The sequence below is a fragment of the Pleurodeles waltl genome, chromosome 7 (assembly GCF_031143425.1).
Source record: "Pleurodeles waltl isolate 20211129_DDA chromosome 7, aPleWal1.hap1.20221129, whole genome shotgun sequence".
NCBI classification, from domain to species: domain Eukaryota; kingdom Metazoa; phylum Chordata; class Amphibia; order Caudata; family Salamandridae; genus Pleurodeles; species Pleurodeles waltl.
In genome coordinates, this window is record NC_090446.1 from 1026837962 (window position 1) to 1026863671 (window position 25710).

General features: G+C 45.1%; 1 protein-coding gene across 1 annotated transcript in view; it reads left to right on the plus strand.

Annotated features, from left to right (window-relative positions):
• LOC138245864 (cilia- and flagella-associated protein 337-like) overlaps positions 1–25710 on the plus strand; it is a 1005044-nt gene that overhangs the window by 643904 nt on the left and 335430 nt on the right. Inside the window, 1 exon segment of the mRNA XM_069199842.1 lies at positions 18291–18436. Coding sequence (XP_069055943.1) covers positions 18291–18436 — 146 coding nt within the window.

A 25710-nucleotide genomic window follows, 5' to 3' on the forward strand; every position in this document is an offset into this window, starting at 1 on the left:
TGGGGCCTGGCCCCATGCAAATGAGAAATTACTTTGCCTCTGCGCCTGCGCTGTTTACTGATGTGGGCAAAGAGGAAAACATGTCTTTAGAAGATGCACTGAAAGTACGCTAAAAATAGGTGGCGCATTTTCAGTGCACCTTCTGAATGCAGCCCTGTAAAGGGATGAAAGGGGAGTCCCATGGACCCCCCAGACATCATCTTGCAGGCGGGTGCAGTTACTCACTGCACCCACCTATGAGGGGATCTCTGATCCCTTTTAAAAATTCAGGTGGGTTCCCGTCTGTACAGAGAAACACAGAGCAGCTATTAAACAGTGCTCAGTATTTCTCTTGAATGTGCTGCCCTGGGAGCAGCACATTCTTTCTGATAGAGCGCACTTTCCATATTTGTACCCAGCACACCTGCTTTAAGGTGCTCCATGGGGCAAACATGGAAAGTGCCCTCTATTTGTAATACAGACCCAGATTGTCTTGCATGTCTTTAGCTGATGACACAGTGGAGTCTCTAGAAGTGGGCAGTTGGGGCCTGTGACACAGCTTTATTTGTTCTGCCCCTTCCACCCTCCCCACCTGCCCCACCACCACAGCTGCTGAATATGCCAGGAGCTGACACAAAAATAAGTCACCAAACCTTGCCACACACATTAATTATTCTAAATATCTTTCATTACAAAGCAGTGTTGTTTGCTTAAGATGATTACATCTGACTTTGCATGTGTGTTTGCATATATATATATATACATATATACAGGGAGTGCAGAATTATTAGGCAAATGAGTATTTTGACCACATCATCCTCTTTATGCATGTTGTCTTACTCCAAGCTGTATAGGCTCGAAAGCCTACTACCAATTAAGCATATTAGGTGATGTGCATCTCTGTAATGAGAAGGGGTGTGGTCTAATGACATCAACACCCTATATCAGGTGTGCATAATTATTAGGCAACTTCCTTTCCTTTGGCAAAATGGGTCAAAAGAAGGACTTGACAGGCTCAGAAAAGTCAAAAATAGTGAGATATCTTGCAGAGGGATGCAGCACTCTTAAAATTGCAAAGCTTCTGAAGCGTGATCATCGAACAATCAAGCGTTTCATTCAAAATAGTCAACAGGGTCGCAAGAAGCGTGTGGAAAAACCAAGGCGCAAAATAACTGCCCATGAACTGAGAAAAGTCAAGCGTGCAGCTGCCACGATGCCACTTGCCACCAGTTTGGCCATATTTCAGAGCTGCAACATCACTGGAGTGCCCAAAAGCACAAGGTGTGCAATACTCAGAGATATGGCCAAGGTAAGAAAGGCTGAAAGACGACCACCACTGAACAAGACACACAAGCTGAAACATCAAGACTGGGCCAAGAAATATCTCAAGACTGATTTTTCTAAGGTTTTATGGACTGATGAAATGAGAGTGAGTCTTGATGGGCCAGATGGATGGGCCCGTGGCTGGATTGGTAAAGGGCAGAGAGCTCCAGTCCGACTCAGACGCCAGCAAGGTGGAGGTGGAGTACTGGTTTGGGCTGGTATCATCAAAGATGAGCTTGGGGGGCCTTTTCGGGTTGAGGATGGAGTCAAGCTCAACTCCCAGTCCTACTGCCAGTTCCTGGAAGACACCTTCTTCAAGCAGTGGTACAGGAAGAAGTCTGCATCCTTCAAGAAAAACATGATTTTCATGCAGGACAATGCTCCATCACACGCGTCCAAGTACTCCACAGCGTGGCTGGCAAGAAAGGGTATAAAAGAAGGAAATCTAATGACATGGCCTCCTTGTTCACCTGATCTGAACCCCATTGAGAACCTGTGGTCCATCATCAAATGTGAGATTTACAAGGAGGGAAAACAGTACACCTCTCTGAACAGTGTCTGGGAGGCTGTGGTTGCTGCTGCACGCAATGTTGATGGTGAACAGATCAAAACACTGACAGAATCCATGAATGGCAGGCTTTTGAGTGTCCTTGCAAAGAAAGGTGGCTATATTGGTCACTGATTTGTTTTTGTTTTGTTTTTGAATGTCAGAAATGTATATTTGTGAATGTTGAGATGTTATATTGGTTTCACTGGTAATAATAAATAATTGAAATGGGTATATATATTTTTTTGTTAAGTTGCCTAATAATTATGCACAGTAATAGTCACCTGCACACACAGATATCCCCCTAACATAGCTAAAACTAAAAACAAACTAAAAACTACTTCCAAAAATATTCAGCTTTGATATTAATTAGTTTTTTGGGTTCATTGAGAACAGGGTTGTTGGTCAATAATAAAATTAATCCTCAAAAATACAACTTGCCTAATAATTCTGCACTCCCTGTATATGTCCATATATAGATATATATGCACACCTACTTACATAGTCAGATCTAAATATATATGTATTGCCTAGTGGAGGTCGCCACTAGGTAGCTATAGTGAGGATCTAGTTTCTAAAGAAAAAGTGTTTTTTTGATTTGCAAATAACTTTGGCGTTGTTCGATAAATCTTCAAGAAAATTTTTAAAAAATAAGATGCTCACTTCCGCTGCTGTCTGTAAAGTTTCAGGGTGACCCATCAAGCAGGGGCCGGGATAAAGGAGAATAGCGCCAGAACCATGGGACAGGATTACATCAAATTTGGCAGAAAGGTAGCTCTTAATCCAAAAAGCGCCCTTTTTATGATTGGGCGCGGAAGCGCTCTGGCCTGTTGTAAAATCTATGTGAGCTTTTAACCACGCCAACTCTTGCTATTCAATCTTTGTTATCCTTCATTTTTATTGGTGCATTTTGTGAAATGTCCCTCCTTTGTGTGTTGTGTTCCCTCCCAGGCGATTTCACTAAGTGAACATTTTGTTGGCCTTCCTCCAGTTTCAGTTTGCGTTTCATCCCAGCCACGATCCTTTCTAGACATTCACGCAGGGAGCCAATAACCCTCATGCTCATGGCGGCCATGGCGCTTTGAATTGACTTTCTTCTGTCAACTGTTTTATTTTTCATTTTCAATTTATGTGGCAAGGAAACTCCAGTTAGGAATTTACAACGCTAATAGCTCTAATTCGAGCAAACGAAGACCCAAAGCATTAAAAATGCATGTTGTTATTTGGTGTAAATCCGTTCAGTCATTTTTGAGAAATTAAAGAAAAAACTAATTTGAATATATTTACATATGTATAGGGACGCCAAGGCTCCGTGAACCCTCCCGATGTGGTGCTGAGATCTGATTGACTAACAACACTTCAACAAGGGAGTGTTGCCAGCCATGTTGGGACTCTGCTTCAGCCAAATCCCAGAAATAAAGATAAAAAATAAGAAAAGGGGCCAGGGTAGGGACACCCTACTCTGATGTTGGGGTCCCAGAAGGACCCCCCAGAGTAGAAAGCATTTTTGTAAACATTTTTGACAGAGGCTGTGGTAGAGAATTAAAATAAAAACAATTGCAGTCTCCCGCACTTGTTCAAATGCAGCCCTAGGATGGGCCTAGTACTAAGGCCATTGAAATTTTGAATGTTCAGGGGACGCCTGCCACGTCCTCAGCCCCAGGGACCACCACCTCCTCGGGGGTAATATCTAATGACATGCCGGGGGTGCCCGGCCACATGCAGCCCTGGGGACCACTACCTCCCTGGGAATAATATTTAATGAAATATGGGGTGCCATCCGGCCCCCCTGCAGCCCCGGGGATGGCCACCTCCCATGGGCTAATATGTTATGAAATGCAGGAGGGGCACCCGGCCCCCCCACAGACCCAGGGACCATAACCTTACCGGGGCTATCATGTAAGGAAATGCGGAGGGCTGCCAGGCTCCCCCCCTGCAGCCCTGGGGACCACGACCTCCCCTGGGCAATCAGAAATAATAATTCAGGGGGGGTGCGCTGCCACTCTGCGCCACGAGGACCAACACCTCCCTGGGGCTAAATACATTTTGTATGTGGGGGGGGGCACATGGCCTTCTGGGGACCACAACCTCCCCGGGGCTAAATTGATTGCAAATGCAGCAGCGGCGCACGCCTCCCCTCTGCAGCGCCGGGCCTGCCACCTCCCCGGGGCTAAATAGATAAAGAATGTGAGGGACATGCAGCCCCCCCCCCACAGTCCCAGGGACCACCACCTGGGGCTGTATAGGTTGGAAGGGGTCACACAGCACCCCCTTGAGGAGCCATAGATGGCCCTGGGGACCACCAGTCCCCAGAACTGGCTTATGCTATGTCCTGGGATGCCCACCCCCAGGATATAGCTGTTTGTTCTAACTTGGCAGGAGCTTGGACAGCTCCCACCAAGTCAGTGCAAACACTCTGGTTCTAGCAAGTGAGAGCTGTCAAACAGCTTTCACTTGCTAGAAGTGGAGGATTCTTCTGTTTCCCTGCCTGCAGAGATGCGGGCAGGGAAACAGAGGAAACAATTGCTCCCGCAGATATGGAGAAGCATCTTTAGCAGCTTCTTCTCTGTGACAGCAATGCTGGTTCCCGTAGGAGGTAGGGAGCCAGCTGGGACCATAGGGGCCTTCAGGCTCACCCTACTGTCCCCAAACATTTTGACTGGGTGCCCTGGAGGGCACCCTGATGACACAGTTGGGCGCCAGGGATGCAGTCCCTGGGGCCGAGATCGGCCTCAGGAGGAGGGCCACGCAGCCTCTCCCAAAAAATAAATATATTAATGCTGGGCCCCGGGGGGGTGGGGTCCCTAGGGCCGAGGTCAGCCAGAGGAGGGGGACTGCGTGGTCCCCTTCCTCACCCAAAAAATATGTTAAAAAGCAGAGCCCCAGGGGATGGGGTACCCAGGGCCAACGTCGTCCGGCGGCAAGGGGACCTGTGGCCACCCTCCCCCAATAAAAAATATTGTAGAAGGCTGCACACAGGGGTTGGGGTACTCAGTGTCAAAATTGCCAGGGGAGGAGGGGGCCCTAGGGCATTGTAGTGGGCCCCAGGGAATGGGGTCTCTCGGGCCGAAATTGTCAAGGAGAAAGGGGGCCAAGGGGTTCTGCAGCCAACTTCCACAGCACATGACCAAAGGCCATGCACAGCTTGGAGTTGGGTGGTTAGGGGCATTGGCCGCAGGGACTGGGTGCAGGCCAGGCCCTGCGGCCAACCCCACCACACATGGCCGAAGGCCGTGTGCAGCGCAAGATTGAGTGGTTATAGGGGATTGGGTGTAGACCCGCCGCCGCTGCACACGGCCAAAGGCCGTGGTTGAATTAACGTATAGTAATGAAAATTACTTTAGTTTAAAAAAACATAGAAATTCACTGAAAAAAACAAAGGCTACAGGGACGTTATAGTTAGGAAATAGAGTTATCTGAAGTAAGTATAACTCGTTCCCTAAGGTAACTATAACAGAAAACTGCAGCCAAGCCACATCAAACACTATGCTGTCAGACAGGGAGACCTGTCAATTAGATCCTGTTGTCAAACAGTGGAGCTTTCATCCCTGTTCAGTGCACACTTGCAGGGAACAGAGATGAAATGCTTCAGCAAGCAGGAGCTGCTGTTAAAAGCAGCTCCTTGCTTGCTGAAGCAATGGCACCGCAAGGTAAGCCTTGAGGCTTACTCCGTGGTGCCAGATAGCCCGTAAAGGGCATTTTAAAAAATAATAATATATACAAATTAAATAAATATGTAGGGACCACAGGGGAGGGCTTGAGGGATCCCTCGTGATCCCAGATAACTCATAAAGGGCAAAAAAAAAGAGAAAGCAATAGAGCATTTAGGGTTCTAGTCCAGCCGGACTTGCTTCCTTCATTTTTTTTAAAGAACAAATTATTTTAATTTTTAAAAATGACAGATACTTTTTTTCATTTTAAATTGTGAAGAAATATCTCGTTCTAAACATATCATACATCAAAGCCTATCTCTTTCCCTCTCACTTTCTCTCTCTCTCCGTCTCTTTTTCAATCAATTTCTCACTCTCATACACCTACTCACAGCCCCACTCAGACCCTCGTGCACACACTCGGAGCCCCAGTCAGACCCTCACACACCCACTCACAGACCCACTCAGACAGTTACGCACCCGCTCACAGACCCATTCAGACTGTCACACACCCACTCACAGACCCATTGACACCCTAATGCACTCACTCACAGACCTGTGCATACACTGACACACCCACTTAAACACTGATGTACTCACTCTCACACCCAGACAGACACTCTCACCCCAGATACACCCTCTCATAATATTCTCACACCCAACTACCGCCACGCACTCCCAAAGTGCTGTGCACAGCATGGTGTTGGTTGGTTGTGGGGGTTGGCCATAGGGTCCAGCTGCAGGCCAGGTCTTACGAGCAACCTTTGCTGCACATGGGTGAAGGCTGTTCACGGTGCAAGGTTGGGTGCTTATAAGGGGTTGGCCTCAGGGCCTGTGGCCAACCGTCGATGCACATGGCTCAAGGCCGTGCACGGCAGTGCTTGGGTTAACATATAGTAATGAAAATTTCTGCACGTTAAAACAAAGGTTACAGGGATGTTATACTAAGGAAATAGAATTAAAAAAAACATACAAATTCACTTTAAAAACTAAAGGTTACAGGGCTGTTATGGATAGGCTCGTGTTTTAAATGTACAAACCATAGAAATTCACCAGTTATAGTTGGAGTTACCTCAAGTAACTATAACTCGTGTCCTAAGGAAACCGTAACTCAAGCCCTTGCTATGCACTGCTAATTAACCCACAAATTACAGCACTCATGATATCTTTGATAACATCATTGATAATATCAATGTAATAAATGCAGTAAAGTTTGTGATGAAAAAACTGTGCATGGCGTGGACACAAGTCATATTTACCTTAGGGCACGAGGAGAAGAAACAAAGCACTGCCTCACTTGCGAGTCAGGAATCGACGCATCGCTTACTTTCCCAACATACGATCGCCCGTGCGGCTTTATTTTTGGTGCAAACCCAACACATCCATTGATTTCTAAGAATTAAGACTTTTTTTACTTTAAAAATTCATAACTTTGCTTGAGTATGTTGGATTTTCGTCATTTTTCTCTTATTTGATTTAGATAAATATTGGCTATATTTCTAAACTGGTGTTGTGTCACTTCTGTGGTGTTTTCACTGTGTTACCGTGTGTGCTAGTACAAATACTTTACACTTTGCCTCTGAGATAAGCCTGGACAGAGTGCAAACTTACTGCTATCCGAGACCCCAGTTCCAACATTGGTGATCAGCGGTTGGGATAGGACTTGTATTTGTACATGACATACTACTGCTTTCAGTGCAGACCATTATGCAACCACATACTGGTTTTTTTCCTCCTTTGTTTCCCCTTTTTTTGTTCTTTGATGACCTCTTGGATGTATTGTTGATACTTGGGACTCTCGTTAGTTGTTTCATCTGTGAGGCCTTGGCAGAATGGAAGCCAATTTCTGGCACCTGTTCATCTATACAATGAGGGAGCTAAATGTTTTCTGCGAGGAAAGGGAACTGGCTGTGAAGACAAGGTCCACAAGGGAGGATCTGAAGTCAGGCCTGTTTTGTTATGAGCTAAAACACTGGCAGGCAACACTACCAGTTAATTCTGAGGAGGGGGACTACTCTGAAAGTGAGGGCAGTGGCCCTGGGAGGGAACCAGAGAGAGAGGAATGGCTTGTAGCTTGTGAGCAGAGGCTAAGAGAACTGGATGAAGAGCTCGAGAGAGCTGAGGCTGACAGAACCTTCGCCAAGGGATTTGTTTTTACAGCTCATGAACTGAGCTTTGGAGAGTTGAAGCGGAGTCCAGTTCAGATGGTGGCAGCAAAAGTGTTACATCCAGTACTGTGGAAGAAGTGCACATCCCCAGAGACTTGTTGCCCAACTTGAAGGTGGGGGATGACATTCATTGGGAGGTTCAGGTTTATGAGGTAACTCCAGTGGTGTGCAGGGTCCCTAAAGTGGATGGGGGAACTGGCATGAGGAGTCATATTCCTAGTGGTGGGAGGGACACTCTACTAGCTCTAGGTGAGAGTGACAGGGAGAGGGGTGCCCCACAGGTAGGAGTCCTGGTTGTGAAATATGGAGACACCCCAGAAGAGTGTGGGTTGAGTGTCAGAGACAGTCTAATATTTTCTCAGGAGGATGATGTGGGGTACTTTTTCAAGGCACTGGATGCTGAGGTGGAAGGTAATTTGGTTAACACGTGAGGGGCTGTGTGATGTGATTGCTGGAGAGCATATATTCAGTCCTTGTTTTCCAGAGCTATGTCAACACCAGATGGAGGATGAGTTCTCTGATCCCAGGGAACCTGCACTGGAGGCAGACCTCTAGGTGAGTACCAGAGAGTCTGAAGAGGGATTTGGGGGTGCTCCTGAGTTTAGTTCCCGAGCAGGTTTTCCCGGGCCAAGGGAATTGGGGGAGGTTTGCAATGACCCAGGTAGGTCCCCATCTAGTGGGATGGGTGAGGGGTCCCATGTACTGTCTTAGGAGAGAGGAATTGGGGGTGGACAGAGACCCAGGTTGCCTGAGACCTAATCCCAGAGCCTGGGGGGGTCCCATTAGGGAGCACCAGGGGGGGAGCCTAGACTGTACCAGGAGGCCATGTGCTGAAGAGGACTTCATAGTGTCAGGAGGATTTGGGGAGAGGCGGCTGTCACCAGCGTCCCACCAGTCCTGGTGTCTGGCAGTACCCCTCCAAAGTGGAGGGGGCAGGAGGCCGGACAAATGGGTGAGAGGGGGAAACAGTCCCCAGTGGGTAAACCTGGAGGATCAGAGGTCATCTTTGAGGTCAGAGCTCCCAGGAATGACCCTGGTGATATCTCATCTGGCCCTGAGGGACCTGCAGGCACTGTCAGATGGACAGGAGGCTGGAGACCGGCGCCAGGCAGACTCTTACCTACACATAGGGAATGTGTTTCCCTTGCGGGGGTAGGGTTACTCCCCCGGAAGTCCTGGCTTGCCAGGCAGTGGTCCAGTTTAATGGTACAGACCCTAGGCTGAATGGTCAGGTTCATGGGGTAAACTCTGGCCCGAGGGTGGTTTGCCCAGTCACCCCCACCCTCAGTATGACTTCTAGGGGTACTCCCCAAGGTGGGGGTGTGGTGCAGAACTCTGGAAGTGGGGACAGGGGAGGGAGAGAATCAACTCTGACCTCGGTCCAGCCTCAGGGCGTGGACCCTGGGCTGGGGGACCAATGTCAGTGTGCCATTCTTGCAACTGTGGGAAAATTGTGCAGGACTGCTTCCTTAAGCAGCATGACAATTCTGGATTCTGGGGGGCACTCCTAGTGAGGGAGTGCAGGACCCCAGAAGAGGCGGTAGGGGAGGAAACCTTGCCCCTGACCCGAGTCCAACCTGAGGGTACAGACCCTAGGTTGGAAGACCAGTTGCAGGTTAACATCCCTGCACTGGAGGGAGAATTGTGGAGGCTGCTTCCACAAGGGCCATGACAATTCTGGACTCTGGGGGGAGGGGGTGCTCCTGGGGTGAGAGTACTGAGCCCCAAAGGAGAGGACCAGTGTCAAGCTGCCATCTGTGATATGGTAGAAGGAAGAGTGGAAAAAGGGTGCAAAGCCGCCTAGGGCTACCGCCCCCCCACTCTCCAAAGTCCCAGTGGTCAGAGAGCCCTGAAAGACCTGGAGCCTGGCTCTCGTTCCTGACAGCTGCCAGTGTCCACTGTGGCTTACTGTCCTGGTGGATGGAGTTGCCCCTAGTGAGAGGACAGGAGTCATACCCGAGGGGCGGAATGGGCCACACCACTGTGTTGGCCATGGTGGTACTGTCTGCACACTGGTCTGCATCTGTGAGCAGAGTAACGTCAGGTGCTGCACAGATGGTATCCACAGGTGAGGAGAGGTGTCCCCCATGGGTTAGCTTAGTGGGCCCTGAGAGTATGGACAGAGGAATCCAACTGGGTTCAGGATGGCGTAGAACTGGAACATGCCCTTGCTGTTGCAGGTCAGAGTCCATGTTCTGTGGCCCCAATCAGGGAAGTCCATCAAGGTATTGATTGGTCTTCCCTGGCTTTAGCTGGTGGGGGTTGGGTTGGACCTGGACCTTTTTGCAGGGTCATCCCTAAACTCTTTGCCTCCTTCATCCTAGTTTTTCTGGCCAGTTTGTTTTGGTTTTGGTACTCTGGGCACTTTACCACTGCTGACCAGTGCTAAAGTGCAAGTGATCTCTGTGTAAACTGTATGTGTCATTGGCTTCTCCATGACTGACATATTTGATTTACTACTAAATCCCTAGTAAAGTGCACTAGAGGTTCCAAGGACATGTAAATCAAACGCTACTAGGGGGCCTGTAGCACTGCTTGTGCCAGCCCCATGAGTAGCCCTGTAAACATGTCTCAGACCTGCCACTGCTGTGTCTGTGTGTGCAGCCTTGCACTGTCAATTCGACCTGGACAGTGTGCCCACTTGCCAGGTCCAAACCTTCCTTTTTTTTTTACATGTAAGGCACTCCTAAGGTAGGCCTTAGGTAGCCCCATGGGCAGGGTACAGTGTATGTTAAATGTAGGACATGAACATTGTGTTTTACATGTCCTGACAGTGAAATACTGCCAAATTCGTTTTTCACTGTTGCAAGGCCTAGCTCGGTCATAGATTAACATTGGGTCTGCCTTTAAATATCTTTTAAGTGCTGTGTCCCATTGGGATCAGATAGAAATGTGGAGTTTGGGGTCTCTGAACTCATAATTAAAAAATGCATTGTTTGGTAAAGTTGGTGTTTAGATTGTCAGTTTGAAAATGCCATTTTTAGAAAGTGGTCATTTTCTTCCTTAACCATTTTGTGCCTCTGCCTGCTTGTGTATTCCACGTCTGGCTCAGACTGAAAGTTGGGCTGTTGTGAATTCCCTGTAGACAGTGACACAAAGGGAGCTGGGGTGTAGCTTGCATATCCTGAATAGTTTCCTGGGCTAGAATGGGCAGGGAGGAGCTGACACTCCTGAAAGGGCTGTACCTGCCCCACACAATGCAGTCTCCAACCCCCTGCTGTGTGTCTGGGACCAGTCCTGGGCAATTCAGGATCTTGTGAACAACAGAGACTTTCCTTTGATGTTTGCCTACTTCACAGGCAGAAATGGGTATACGTAGTGGACCCAAAACCCCAGACTTTAGATTAGTTCTGGATCAAGAGGAACCTCTGCCAAGGAGAAGAGCTGAAGAGCTGGAGGAGGACTACTGCCCCTTTGCCTGTGAGTGTGCTTTGCTGGGTTGGCCTGCAGTTGCTGCTTCTGCTTTGAGAGGGCAAAGACTGGACTTTGCTATATTTTCCTGCTTGTGAAGTGTCTCCAAGGGCTTGGACTGACCTTGCCCCCCTGGTCTGAAGTCTCTGGGCCATCAAAGACTTCCTCTGCCAGCACCTGGACTCTCTTGCTGAGACTTGTACCCTGCCAAGTGGTGTCCAATCCAGTCCTTGAGCCCTTGAAAGAAGAAGCTGGTGGAACCAGGACTGCAATCCACACACAGGAGCTGTGCAGGAGAATAATCCTCACAGAACTTGCTTTGTGGCTGAGAAATGTATGCACCACCTGCATCGCGGCTGTGAATTCGATGCAACACCTGTGTGTGGCTGCTAAAATCAACGCATCACCCACATAGCACAGCTCTTCACCACTGTGCACCAAGATTTCACATTCATTGTTGCTGGGCAACAAAACCACATGAACCTGCACAGACCCAAGTTTGCCCATCCAGAAATCGCTGCATCGCTCTTCTGCGGGAGAGAAAAATTATGCATTGCCTACCCAACTATAGAGGAAACGACGCATGGCCTCACTTGTGAGTCAGGAATTGACACATCACTTACTTTTTCAACGCATACTCACCCGTGCGGATATATTTTTGTCGCAAACCAGGTACTTTGTGTAAAAAGAACACATCCATTGATTTCTATGAATTAAGACTCTTTCTACTTTAAATATTCATAACTTTGCTTGTGTATGTTGGATTTTTGTCGTTTTGGTCTTTTTGATTAAGGTAAATATTGGCTATTTTACTAAACTGGTGTTGTGTCAATTTTTTGGTGTTTTCACTGTGTTACTGTGTGTGTTGGTACACATAGTTTGCACATTGCCTCTGAGATAAGCCTGTGCCAAGCTACCAAGGGGGTGACACAAGCCCCTAGGTGTGTATCTTCCTTACCCTGACTAGAGTTAGGGTCCCCTGCTTGGACAGAGTGCAGACTAACTGCCAACAGAGACCCCATTTCTAACAAACAAATTCTGTCCTCTCCAGACTTGGAGGATATATAATTATTTATCTTTTTAGATGTGCATGTCCCTACCAGTTTTACCTGTGGCTCTATGTGCGCCCCCTCGAAAATTCATTTCTAGCGGTGCAACTGGTGCTGGCTGCGCAGTGTAGACAAACAGCTGGCAATACTAAAGCAAAGTGGAAGTACAGCAAGCATCTAACCACAGATTTAACAGTTAACATCTCAGCCACACTCACGAGTAGGGAAAATGACACCCACTTCAAGAGCAACCAAAAGCGCTAGGGGCCTGGAACCCAGCCATCCGTCATATGGACGCAGCATTACTGCAGCGGTGCCACAGGAGGGGAGCAGTTACAATATTTGGCAAGTACTACACAAGCCTAAAAATTACACCGCTGTCACATGCAATATAAATTATTTCTTGCACAGAAGCATTTAAGGAGGTACACTCACAATGGAAAGAAAGCAAGCTGGGCATCAGGGCCAAAAAACGGAAACTAAATACATACATTTCTAAATCTGAAACTGGATAAAAGAAGAAAGACCAATGTGACTAAAGCACAGTGTGGATGGCGATGCAGGTACTTATTTTTCGTCATTGCATATATTTTACTAATATTTCTAAAGCAAGGAAAAGATGTGCCCAAGTGGCGAATCTGCTTACTATAGTGATCGCGGATCACCGGGCATCTAAGTCTAGCTATATCATTTTTACAAAATAGTGATCCTAGGCAAATGATGTTTTCTACTTAACATTATTTTAAGAAATAAGATAGCCTTCAGTGTTAAGTAATTTGAAAAACGATAACTTTTGTACTTGAGCAATCAGTTGTATGGAGAAACAGTTAAGGGCTAACATGAGAAGGTTTGTATATTTGATACTATAAATTGAAGACTATCAAAGAATTTCCAGTATTGGAGCAAATAAAGAAAACTTTTGCGAGCTAAATCATTTTCACTTTGAACAAACATTTAAGTCCAGTCGAAAACCAAGATAATGACGCAATCCTTCTTGATTCATAGTTTTCAATTTACCAATAAAATATGTTTCCTAGGTACATGGTACCCGATTATTCAGAGTATCAGGTCAAGGTACCTTCTGTCAAAGGCTATGAGTAGAAGACTGAAAAATGCACTCTTAACCCATGTGTGCTAGCATTTGAATTTTGTGGAAATGTTTTTGTTGGAATTTCCCGAGTGGAGTTCCACACATTTAGGGATTTTCCCACAACTGGAATAGCAGATTACTGAGCCAAATGTGTATTAAAATACAGACACCCTGTCATATTTCTAGAAATGACCCGGACATTTTAGAATGTTGCAGTTTCTGCTACCTTTTGTATTAAGTCATTCTAGGCAGATTTTGCTTCATGGTATTTATTAATTTTTGTTTAGTCCTCGATCTGCTTCTTGATTGGTTTAGGGCAGTTGATGAATGGGGTTAGGAAGAGATATTCCAAAGTTTAAGTACATGCTGAGAGGTAAATAGTGCAGAGCCCAAACCAAATGTCAGAGTTACTTTAGCAGGGAACTCCATAAAGCGATGAGTTATAAATGTAGGACTATTTGAACCAAATTAGTTAAATGTGACCAATCGCAGTGGCAGGCTATTTGGAGTAGCTAACACTAGTTTTGATAGATTGACTAGTTTTAGATTGAGAGAAATGGCCAGATAGAGATATTTGAAACAGGCCGAGTTTTTTTAACTCTGAGAAATCCTCAGGGAGTAAAGTTATGTGGTATCAATCGCAGTGCCAGGAGCAAACATATTCTTATTGGTCATGTTATTGATGTCCAAATGCTTTGTACCAGAGGCAACATCTTGAAGGCAATGAGGCAATAGACACTGTAGGAAAGTCCTCCTTTTTGCCCTAGTCAGTCACCCCCAAACTTTTGGGACAGATACTGGTGGTTACTGACTCTTGGCTGTGCCATGGGTACTGCTTACCAGTCCCGGGGCCAGTGCTCTGTGTAAAGTTGATATGCAAATTAGGCTAATTATAATTGGAGAAATTAATCTACCTATAAGCCCCTAGTATATGGTAGGGCATGTAGGTTTAGGAACCCCAGCATAGGTTGTTCACCCATAGGTGCACTGCTGAGGTGCCCAGTGTCATTTTAAAGGCAGGCCTACCTTGCTGGCTGCTTTTACAATAAAGTTACATGGAAATTCGACTTTGGAATTGAAGTACTTCCAAAGTCTTAAACTACCTTATTTATACATATAAGTCACCCTAAAGTGTGCCCTACGTGCCCCAGGGTTTGGTGCCATGTAACTATAAGCAGGGACCTTATATAAATAGTTGTATAAGCCCTGATGAGGTAAAACAGCCAAATTGTTTTTCCATCATTGTAGTGAATGGCCTCCATAGGCTAGAATGGGGAGACTTTATTTTAATTTTAAACATCCCCTTAAGTAACAGATACCTCAAGTTTGGTATCAAATTAATTGTTATAATAAATCCCACAACTTCCAGTTGTTGTATTTAATATAACCTGTTCAAGTAAAGAGTTTTAAACTGTACCTAAAAAGTTTCTAACTTCAGCCCTGCAGTGTTTTTGCTGCTTTGCTCTGATTGGCCAGCCTCTGGCAGCCTGGCCAGGATGCCTTGATGAGGTGTGAAGTGGCCTGGCTCAACACAAAGAGATGTGCCTGGGGGAGGAGATTTTCCCTCAGCAGATGGGGAAGCAGGAAGGGGGTGGGCAGCCAAACTGGTCTTCAAAGGCAGGAAAGGACATTTGGAGCAACCCAGCACCTCCTTCATATACTGCAAAACCAGACAATTAGGTGTCCCCTTGATTAGATTAGGAGATGGCAGTAGAGGAGTGTGTTTAGGATTTTTAGCCACACCAGTGGCTGGGCTCAGCCAGATGTAACCTCCAAAAATAATTTTCAGCCATGATGGATTTTGAGAAATGTTGCTCACTGGGATTGATTTTTGCCACACTTCCCAGGAAGTGGTCATCACAGGGGGAAGGAGCCTGCATCTGATTGGAGAACCAGGACCCCCCTGTTTTTCACCCAGGAGCAAGGATAAAACTGACAGACCTGCACCCACACCTCAGATCCCTACCAGGAAGAACTACAGGAGAAGAAGGACTGCCCTGCTGGACCCCTGACCTGCACCTGAAATCTGGAGGGCTGCACCAGCTGCACACTTGGGCTTTTCCACAAGACAGACTTTGCCTGGCTTCAACTGGTTCAAAGAGGGACTTCCTGTTTGCTTCAGGTGAAAACCTGCAAACCAGAGTCCCCTACACCAACTCCTGAAGAAACTGACCAGCTGACCACTGTCCAGTGGCCAAAAAGGAGTTTGTGCCAGGTGCATTCTGGGAGTTGCCGTCCCCACCCTCAAGGAGCATCTCAGAGCTTCTGGAACCTTGGGGTGAGCTGTGGACCTCAAACAAACCTGAAAGGAACATCTGGAAGAAGATCCAGAAGTCTGGAGAAGTTTGGAGAACTTTTGGAAAACAGCTCTATAAAGGGACCGATCCACCACGGCATCTCTAGTCGACTTGCCTCAACCATGACCCGGCCTGACTTGCAGGTTCGTCCCAGTGAAGAAAATCTCCAAAAAAATGACTAAGTCTGAACATAGAAAGTTAACCGGAAGCTCCCAGGCAGTGTATCCGAAGAGGGCTCCAAGGATGTCGGATCAAGTTTTAGGTTTGCCCCGGTCGAAGGATTTTCATCTAAAGAAACAACTAAGTCCGAAGGTAAAAATGTCCACCGAGGGCTCCCACGACTCGTATCCGAGGTAGAGCTCCAGGAGGTCGGATTGGACTGGCGACTTGGTCCCACTAAAGAAAAGCTCCAGAAGAATGACTTAGTATTAAGGTAAACCTTTGACTGAGGCCTCCTGCGGTCGGCCGTAAACTTTGACTTTGCCCAGGTCGAGGTGCGACCAGATAACCAGATTGGCACTATTCATTTCTAAGCGCTAAAAAGCATTAATTCTTTAAAAAATTCATATCTCTTGTTCCCTTTATCCTATTATATTTGTTTTGGTGTCATTTTGAAGCTAAAAATTGTTTCCTATTTTTATAAATTGGTTTTGGATTTTTATACTGTTTCCTGTGTTTTATTTAATTACTGTTGTTTGATATTTTAATGCTTTACGCTTTGTCTCCTAAGTTAAGCCTTGTCGCTCATTGCCAAGCTACCAAGGGTGGAGATAGATTTAGTTTACTGGGACCTAACTTGACCTAAGTGGAGGTTAGTGGCCTATTGCTAAGTGTAGGTACTTACCTGCCCTTACCAATAACCCATTTTCCAACAGTCATCCAGAGTGGAGTCAAAAGGGAACAGTACGTGATCACCAATTCCTGTTTTTGACCCATAGATGCAAAGGGAGTTTAGTCCTAACCAGAGGTAGACATGATTGAGACGGTCTGGGAGAGGTTGGCAATTCCCTGGTATATCAGATATTCTGATATGGGTCAGAGCGTCATTAGTGTATATTTGATATCTAAGGTTGTGACTGCCTAAGTTCTGTGTAATAGGCAATGAACATGATCATGGGCAGTGGGGACCAATCCACATATGTCAGAGAGGAAGTATCCCAATTTAAGTTGCCCAGGCTTATTTGAAAGGAATGACTTGGACGATCGCAGGGCCTTTCCACCAGTTCTAAAGCAATGTGAAGGATTAGTGGAATGGTAGAGAAATATATTGTGGTGCATTGTTGTGGTGCATTGGGTCATTGTGTCACGCTGAAGACAGAGCAATCTGGACGGCACAGTGTGTAGGCCTGTATAACGTATAACCACCTGTATAATGTGGACATGTATGTGAGCGATTCTTCAATGGTGACGAAGAGAGTTGTTTTAATTGCCCATCGTGGACAGAACCCAAATTGGTAATTACTGAGTATGTTGTGGTGTTCTAAGTTTGCATAAGGTTGTAATTAGATATTTTTCCAACATCATTACAGTAGAAGAGTTCTGCACCCGAGAGTCTTAGCTGCTAAAGCACCAGCTTTGTGTAGGAAAATTCTGACCTAGAGCAAAGGCCAATAAGTATCCATTAGCAGAACACACTGCAAAAAGAAAATCCCAAAAATGAGTTAAATCACTACAATTTATGAGAGTCAACACATTAGGATGTCAACATTTCAACCTATTGTGCAAATTGAAACAGGGTCTTCATCAGGACAACAGAGGAAGCAGCCAATGAGGATGGAGAAATAAGGGAAAATCAGTTACTTCATTGCATACTTAGAGTTAAAGTAGTATCTGAGGGCACTCATTATACACTGCTTAAATGTATTTGTATGAGTAATACATTCATTTTGCCATAGAAACTTAGGAGCTTAGGTTTTAGGCTTCTCAACAAGGGAATCTTTGTTATTTTCTGTATATGTACCCACGTTCCCAGGGATACCAGTTTGCCCTTTAATATTTATTAAATCTTGCATCGTTTTGTAGGAGCACTTGTAGCTTTTTGCTGCTGCAAAGCATCTTGCTGTTGCTGTACTACAAGGCTAAAAGTCATTGCCAAACCAATAGGCCCCTAGGTGAGACCGATTGGCTTTGCCAATGTTGGTTACTCAAGTGGTACTCAAAATTGCTGAGCATTTTCCCTGTGAATGCTGATATTCAACCAATGTGTCCTTACATATTTCTTGATCATCTAGAGAGGGACAGGTGAAAAAATGGTCAATATTGTACACTTTTAAATACAAAGCAGGAGCTATTAACATGGGTAATTCTAGGAAGTCAGATCACGTTTTATTTTAACATATGTTGAGAACCTTTAATCACACATGTTTCATAAAGATTTGCAATACTCCTTCCTATTGGAAAATCATTCTCATTATCTAGTCCTGTGATAGCATCTCTGATATCTTTTAGAATGGTAGATATACATTTGGCTGAGGCGAGCACCACTCATTCTTTAGAGATTTTCTTCAGCTAGTCAGGTAAGTATATCCAGTTTTTTTTATTTCAAAATAAATATCTGGAGCTAATTTGTCTTAGCTTAGCTACTCTCCAGGAAGATAAATTTGGTATGAAAGAAAACAGACTTGGGTAATATGACATCCTAACTAAAGTGATGTGTCCTATGAAAGTCACTGTTTGATGATGATTGGTAGTATTATGATTATCCCAAGAGAGATGGTGCAAGTACTTCAAATTACTATGATGTTGCTTAAGTGAATTATATATTCTTCTCTTTCAGTCTCTTTCTACGCCCCACAAGATGTTGATGAATCCATTTTTGGACTTTCAGCCAATTCAGACAATACAGTTCTGGTTTCAGGAGACACAGGTGGATGGATCCAGATTTGGGATATTTCAGGCTATGGATTACAGTCTACAGAGCAGGTAGTCATGGATATAAATTCACCAAAATGGCAGCGGTAGCAGAAGTGTCAACACACGCCATTTCCTCTTTACTTTCACTCACACATGCATGCTTACACTAACACATATACACTCATACACACTCTCCTTTACATAAGCACACTCTCACCTGAAACATGCAACTGCAAGCACGTCTTTCCTTATTGGTCTTCTTTATGTTAAATGATAAGGGGACATATTTTTAGGTCAATGGACCTTTTGACTCGTTAAGATGTTCACACCCTTAATTAGTACATATCATAAATATCATCAAACAAACAATAGAAATTCTTTAGAGTCAGTAATTCTTACACACCATGACCCATTAGGTCATGAATAACCACACCTTTAGAATGAGTTAGAAAATGTATTTCCTTAGATTAACAATGCTAGTATCACGTAAATTAGGCTCAACACCACATGATATATGTATAAGAACAACACTGGTTGACCAAATCTCCTAAAGAATCTCAATTTAACTAATTCGTTAGTAACTAATCCTTCTAAGGCCAACGTGCAAATCAACAATAAGAGTAATTGTGAAATGGTAATAACATACATTGGAATTCAGCAACTGAATAACATCAATATAGCAGTTTAGATGAATGGAAGAAAACTCACTAACATCAGATTAGCATCAGCATGTTTGGGTTTAATGCAAAAGAATTTTAGTCAACACAAATTTGGAAAACATCTCGCTATGGCTGTATCATAAGGCATCAGTTGGTACCTAGAAACAAAAGACAAATCAATCATAAAGACATTTGGAGTTTGATATACCTGTCCTTATGAATCAGCAAGCAGTGAATAGTCTTCATCAAGCAGACATCAGTTCGAACAGCATCAGGACATGAAAGGGAAATGGTTCAAAATTGGGGACTCTAAGCTCTCCAAACCATTAGAAAGAATTATCTAAGGTAGGCAGCAAAGGTGCTACTAGCTCTAAGCATTGAGCGCAAAGTAAGCACCAGCATTACACATTTAGCACAAGAAGATGAACTAAGGAGTAGAGTAGATCTCTGCAGAGGGAGCGAAGTGACCTCAGTAAGGTGTCAAAGATATGGCCTGAAAAAATTACCCAGAACTCTCAGTGCAGTGTGGTTAAGTTAAAGTTGACCCACATTGTCATCTATCAAAGAATCATGCAATAGTCATTAGTCCAATAAAATTTATATTTCAAATCTAAGATATAACTAAACAGTCTTTCACACTTTGATGATTGGCTCCTCTTCTTTACGCACATTGTTCGCCTCATTAAGAAGCAACTTCCGTCAGTACATCCATTGCTAGTTCCTGGGAACATTGCTTTCTCATACACTTTGAGTTAACATTTGTAACAACTTTGGAACATTCAGGTTTCTACACATATTACCTAACACACAGTTTCTAGTGAAGACAGGAAAAAAATTGTTTTGCTACTACTATAATCAATCAATCAATAGTTTATTCGGTCCAAATTTGGGCCATTTAAAAGATTTAAAAAATATATACATACGTACAGAAAGATAAAAACCATAGACCAGTACACAATAAAAGGAACAATAGTAAAAAAAAGTAGGGGTCCAGTAGCTGCCTGAGAAAGATTACATAAATAGGAGGGGTGAAAGAGGTGCTCGGAATAGTCTCTGGATCTTACCCTGTACATAACCCTGAACAGTAGAATAATGATAACGTAAAAGCTGTTGTGTGGCACATCTCTATATAAAATCAGGCACTGAAACTCCAGGCAGTAAAACTGATTAAAAAATTTAAGAAGTCAGACAGTGGTAGATGATGCTCTAGGTTAATTAGTTCTTTTGGGTTAATTAATCCAATAAATTGCATCTTGACAATTATAAAATTAAGTATAATTTTAAATTTATAAAACACTTTGGTTAAAATAACTCAATATAGCACTTATTCAGAGATACGTTTTTTTGTGCTCAATAAGTCGCGGTTTACAATTAGAGCCCAAGGCTGATATAACAGGATGCTGATTTACTGTTTTCAAGACAACTCTTCAAACAGTGAGTTAAAATCTAGAATAGTCCTATTACGAATTTTCCATGCTGCTGCCAGATATTTAGAAACAGCGCTGATTATCAGTATGGAAGTGTCGTATTTACATATTCTGAATAGACTGTTGCGGGATAGTGGTTGGAGTGTTCTGCACAAGGGAATAATCCACTTCCCTCGGGGGCCTTTGTACAGAGGGCAGAAAAATAGGATGTGTTCAGCTGTTTCCTTGCATAAATGACAATTTATGCATTTGTCCGATGGGGAACTGTTAGTCGACCAACCAGCCGTGTAGCTATTAACCGCCAATGTCCCGTACCTGAGCTGGAGTAGTAGAGAGCGAGCACGGGCTGGTATGGGTAGATCCAGGGAGCTTTCAGGGAAGGGAACGTGTTTGACCAGCAGGAATTCAGCTGTCAGCCGACCTGACACATGTGAACAGAGAGATTCTTCGTTGATTTTTGCCCAATAATGTTCTTTGATCAGGCGTTTAGCACTGCCAGGAATCATCTCGGGGTTCTCCCAGTACTGGGATAGACTCAGTTTGGTCCATGCCGCTTTCATCTCCCTGAGCCACCGTACCTTTTCCCATCCGTGATGAGGTGGTAATAGTTCTTTAACTGCTGCCCTGTAGGGTTCAAGTTCGTCTGTTTTCCATAGTCTAACCCAATACAGGAGTGGTCTTAGATATGCTATGTCTTTGATACTATTTAAGCCCAGGTCCAGTCTGAGGGGGAGCATTGGCGTGCCCCTCCCCAGTCTAGATATGTGTCTGAGGAAGTTGTTTTCTTTGGTTTGGAGAGTATCCATCTGTCTATGTGATCCCCAAAGTTCTGCTCCATATAGGGCCGCAGCACGGATTTGTGCTTTATATATTTCAGAGATAAGGATCAGAGGGGGGCTTGTGGCAGTGCTAGCTTTGCGTCCTATTACTCCACATCTTTGGCTAATTGTTAGTGCCCCTTTCCTTATGGCTGGCTCCCAGCTGCCCTTGTCGGATAGTCTAATGCCCAAGTAGTCATATTCCATTACTCTCTCCAGGGGAGTCAGATCCATCTTTATGTTTGCGCTGAGCTTCTTGTTCGGGGCGCTGTATATCATAAGTTTGGTTTTCTTATGGTTTATGTCTAATCCATAATTTCTGCAGTAAACACCAAACTGATTTACCAAGTTTTGAATTCCCATGGGTGATTTAGACAAAAGAATAGTGTCATCTGCGTAGAGTAGGCAGGGGACTTTGGTTCCAGCCTGCTTGGGAGAATCATTTGTGCAGTTTGCTAAGTACTTGATGCAGTTGTTTATGTATAATAGGAAGAGAGTTGGGGCCAGGACGCACCCCTGTCTAACTCCCCTATCAATAGCCACTGGTTCTGTGAGATCACCCTTCTTGCCGTTCCTGATTTGGGCGTAGGTATTTTCATGTAGGCGGGTAATAAGTTTCAGAAGGCCGTGCGGGACACCCATATTGGCTAGCATCAGCCATAACTGGTTTCTGGGGACCAGGTCGAACGCGGCTCTGAGATCAATAAAAACTACGTAAAGGTTACCCCTTCCTATTTCTACAGTTTTCCATTTTATTGTTAAAAATCTTAGTACCTGATCTATAGTACTGACTGCTGGTCTGAACCCTGCTTGTAGGTCAGAGATGGCGTTTGTTTCTAAAATCCAGTCTTCTAGACAGGACAAAATTTGCTTTGCATAGATTTTTTGGAAGTTGTCGAGTAAGGAGATTGGGCGATAGTTGGCAGGGTTAGAGGGGTCGCCTTTCTTAAAAATGGGGACTATCTCTGCTCCCAACCAGGAGCTCGGAACAGGTGCTCCAGCAGCTATCTCGTTTGAGATGAGGTTTAGGTATGGGGCCCATACATCTGGATTTGACTTGTAAAGGTCTCCTGGTATTTTATCAAGGCCGGGGGCCTTTCCCCATTTCATTGAGATAATCGCAGCCTTGGTATCTGCCAAAGTGAATTCAATTTTGGGGGTCTCGGAGGTCATGATATGGATCAGATCCCGGGAAGCAGCATCGGTGGTCCCCAGGTATAATTGGGAAAAATGGTCGGACCATTCTGCAGGGAGTATTGAGGCACCAGGCGAACGGTGTGGTTCATTGCTGGCATCAGCTACCAATTTCCAGAATTTCGTGGTGTCGTTTGTTTTAGCAGATTCCAGGAGGAGGACCCATCTTGATTCATCCCATTCCCTACGGGCTCTACCTTGTTCCTTTTTGTAGTCTTTTCTAGCTTCCCTTATATAATCCATCTGGCCACCTCTTAGGGCTCTCAGCAACTTATGCTGTGCTTCTCTGCATGCAGTGTTGAACCATCTTGCGTTAGAGTTCTGTTTAGGCTCTGTTGCCGACTCTTTAGTAAGAAGAGTTTTTAAAGAGTTAAAAAACAGTGTGTGGGCTGCTATAAGCCCACCACTATCTTTCGTGGGTTGAAGTATATATTCCATATGATCCGCCAGCTGCCAGTACACTTTTGCCAAAGTGGTTATGTCAGTGTTCAGGGATTTCCATCTAACATTTCGCCTGTTGTTGGTCAGTGCGAGCTGCTGACTATAGGACTTGGGGCAGGAGGCTTCAAGTAGGGGTAGTAGGTTCCTGAGTGATAAAATCAATGGTTCATGGTCGCTTTCCTCATGTTCTGTGATGTTCATATCGACCATGTGACCCCAAAGGCGGATGTCGAGCAAGATGTAATCAATCTGGCTCTTCTGCAACCCACGTTTAAATGTGGGGTGAAGGTTAAGATCCGAACGGGAGCGGCCATTGCAAGCCCGGAGACCGTGTGCCAATGTAATGTCCATGAGCTGGTACGATAGTCTGTTGATTTTAGGTCTTTTGCTTGACACCAGCTGGGGGATGCCCCAATGAGCATCTTCATCTTTATATAGTTCCTGGGCCAGTGAGTAGGGTTCAAAAGTGGTGTTAAAATCTCCGGCAATAAGAATAAAATGAGTGGGTGATTTATCGGTGAGAAAATTGTCTAAAATAGTCAGTGCGTTGGACTCATATTTATTGCCCAGGCTCCTATTATAGATGTTAATTATTAAAAGTGGTTTCTCTCTAAGGGATGGTATTGATAAACCCATTAGATCAGGGCAGCCCAAGTCAATTGGTTCAATTTGGCATTTGAGAGAACAGCTGAGCCATATTAGCAGGCCACCTGAGGGTCTCCCTGAATTCACCTTATTTGCTGGAACCCAGTAACTTTTGTAACCGATTCTATATTTAGGCTCCAGCGCCCATGTTTCTTGGAAGAGACATATTTTATGTTTGTCTATGAATTTTCCCCATTCAGGGTTGTTCATTTTACTCTCCAATCCGGCAATGTTCCAACTGAGGATGGTATCTAAGCCATCTGGTTTGTTATGGGGAGCTTCAGCCACGGGATTCTCTCTCGGGGCTAGGGTACCGTGGGGAAGCAATATGCCCTTCTCGGTCGTGTCTAGGGTGCTTCCAGCCCCATCTGGGACAGGGGGTGGTCTAAGCCAATCAGAAACCTGGAGTAGAGGTGGGTTTGCGGGTTTGCTGTGATCTAGTGGGTCTGTTGCTAAATTAATCTCAATCACCCAGCGCTCCTTATCTGTTCCCTCGATATGAATTTCAGAAGATTTAAGATAGTCTGACTGGGCGAGAGCGGGGGTTAGAGTAGACTCACTAGTGTTGCTAATGGGAGTATATTCGGCCCCACAGTTGATTTTCCCTGTTTTATGAGTTTCATTTTTCCCAGCTATAGGATAGGTTTTGTTCCAGTTGCTTGAACCTCGGGAATTAAGAAAAGTCATGTGTGATAGTCAATCGTTTTCGGAGAGTGTGGGCGAGGCAGGATTGCAACTTGGCTGGAAATCAGTTGGCATCTGAGCCCTAGGAAAATCTCTGGATGTCATTGTCACCCCCTTGAAACCTGGTGCAGGTTTATGGGGGTAAAAGGCCTGAAGCCTGCAAAGTGAAGTGGCCCCCCCTAGGGGGTTGAGATGGCATGCATTTAGGGAAAGCTGATCGACGAGGGAGGGCGCATTAAAGTTAATAACAATACAGTCCCCAGTACCAGGGTTTTTGAGTGGACCCACCCAACCCACCCTCCTCACCATTAATATTGAGGGTATCATATGGAATGCGAATCTAGCATGTTTATGCAACCAATGAATAACCTTGTTTTTTAGTTCTGTGAATGATTCGGGGATGATGGACTTGAGCTTAGGGACATTCGTAATAACAAGCACGTAGGGGCAGGCTTCTGGAGGTAGATGTAAAGTTCCCATGTTGATTCCTGAGTCCCTGCGCATCCGATCTACTGGGATATTTGGGTGGGTTCTATGGGGTTTGGCGCCCGTGTTTGTGGAAGGGGCAATTTCACCAGTCCGCCTTAGGTAAGAGGAATCGCTCTTTGTGTACCACGTTTTAGGGAGATTAGCCAGTCTAGGTGTAGAAAGCTTCGCTAGTTGATGTAGTGTGTCAGAGCAAGGTGGTTTTGGCTTGTGAACCGTAGGTGGTTTGAGAAGGGGGCTACTGGCATCATTGACAGGGGGGCCAAGGATAGGGAGTTGTCGCAAGCAGTGCAAGCCCGATGGGGAAGAGGGGATTGGCTGGCTGGGTTTAATGAGGGCATCGAGTTTCTCCTCGATGGCTAATAGACGGATTGTTATAGGATGTAGTTGTTTTAGAAGCTCATCTTTAATAAAGTCTGTGATAGAAGTAATATCCAGATTGCCATAGTTGGTGGTTTGGGCAGGTATATGATCCTTAGGTCTGGTAGAAACAGTATGGACAGAGGGGTCCAGGACACGGGCCCGTTTGTTCTTTAGATTCGTCTCCCCCCGTTTCCTTTTGCCCTTTGTGCCATGATTTGGGGAGGGTGTAGGCCTGATTGACATAGGCTGGGTAGATCCCGAAGAATGTATGGTTCTGTCCAAGGGTTCTGCGTTGAGTGTTTGGATTGTGAGGGTGGTTGGTGCAGGTGGTTCTGCAGAGGGGGGCTGTGAAGCTGGTGAAAAGAAGGATGGGGGAGCAGTTAGACGGCGCTCGACCAGTTCAATTTCTTTTTCTAGTGCCCCTACCGCTTTTTGGAGGAAGCCGTCTAAGGTCTTATTATTGCCTGCCTCTTCCAAAGGTATCCCTCCCTTTCGTCTACCCATCTTGTTTTGGTAGGACACTCAGATCCTGTTCAAAAGTTTTGCAATCTTTTTCCTGTGAGCACTCTCCCTCTCTTTTCCTCACCCTGTTTAGCTCTGCTGAGGTTTGTGTTAGGGAGTGCTGA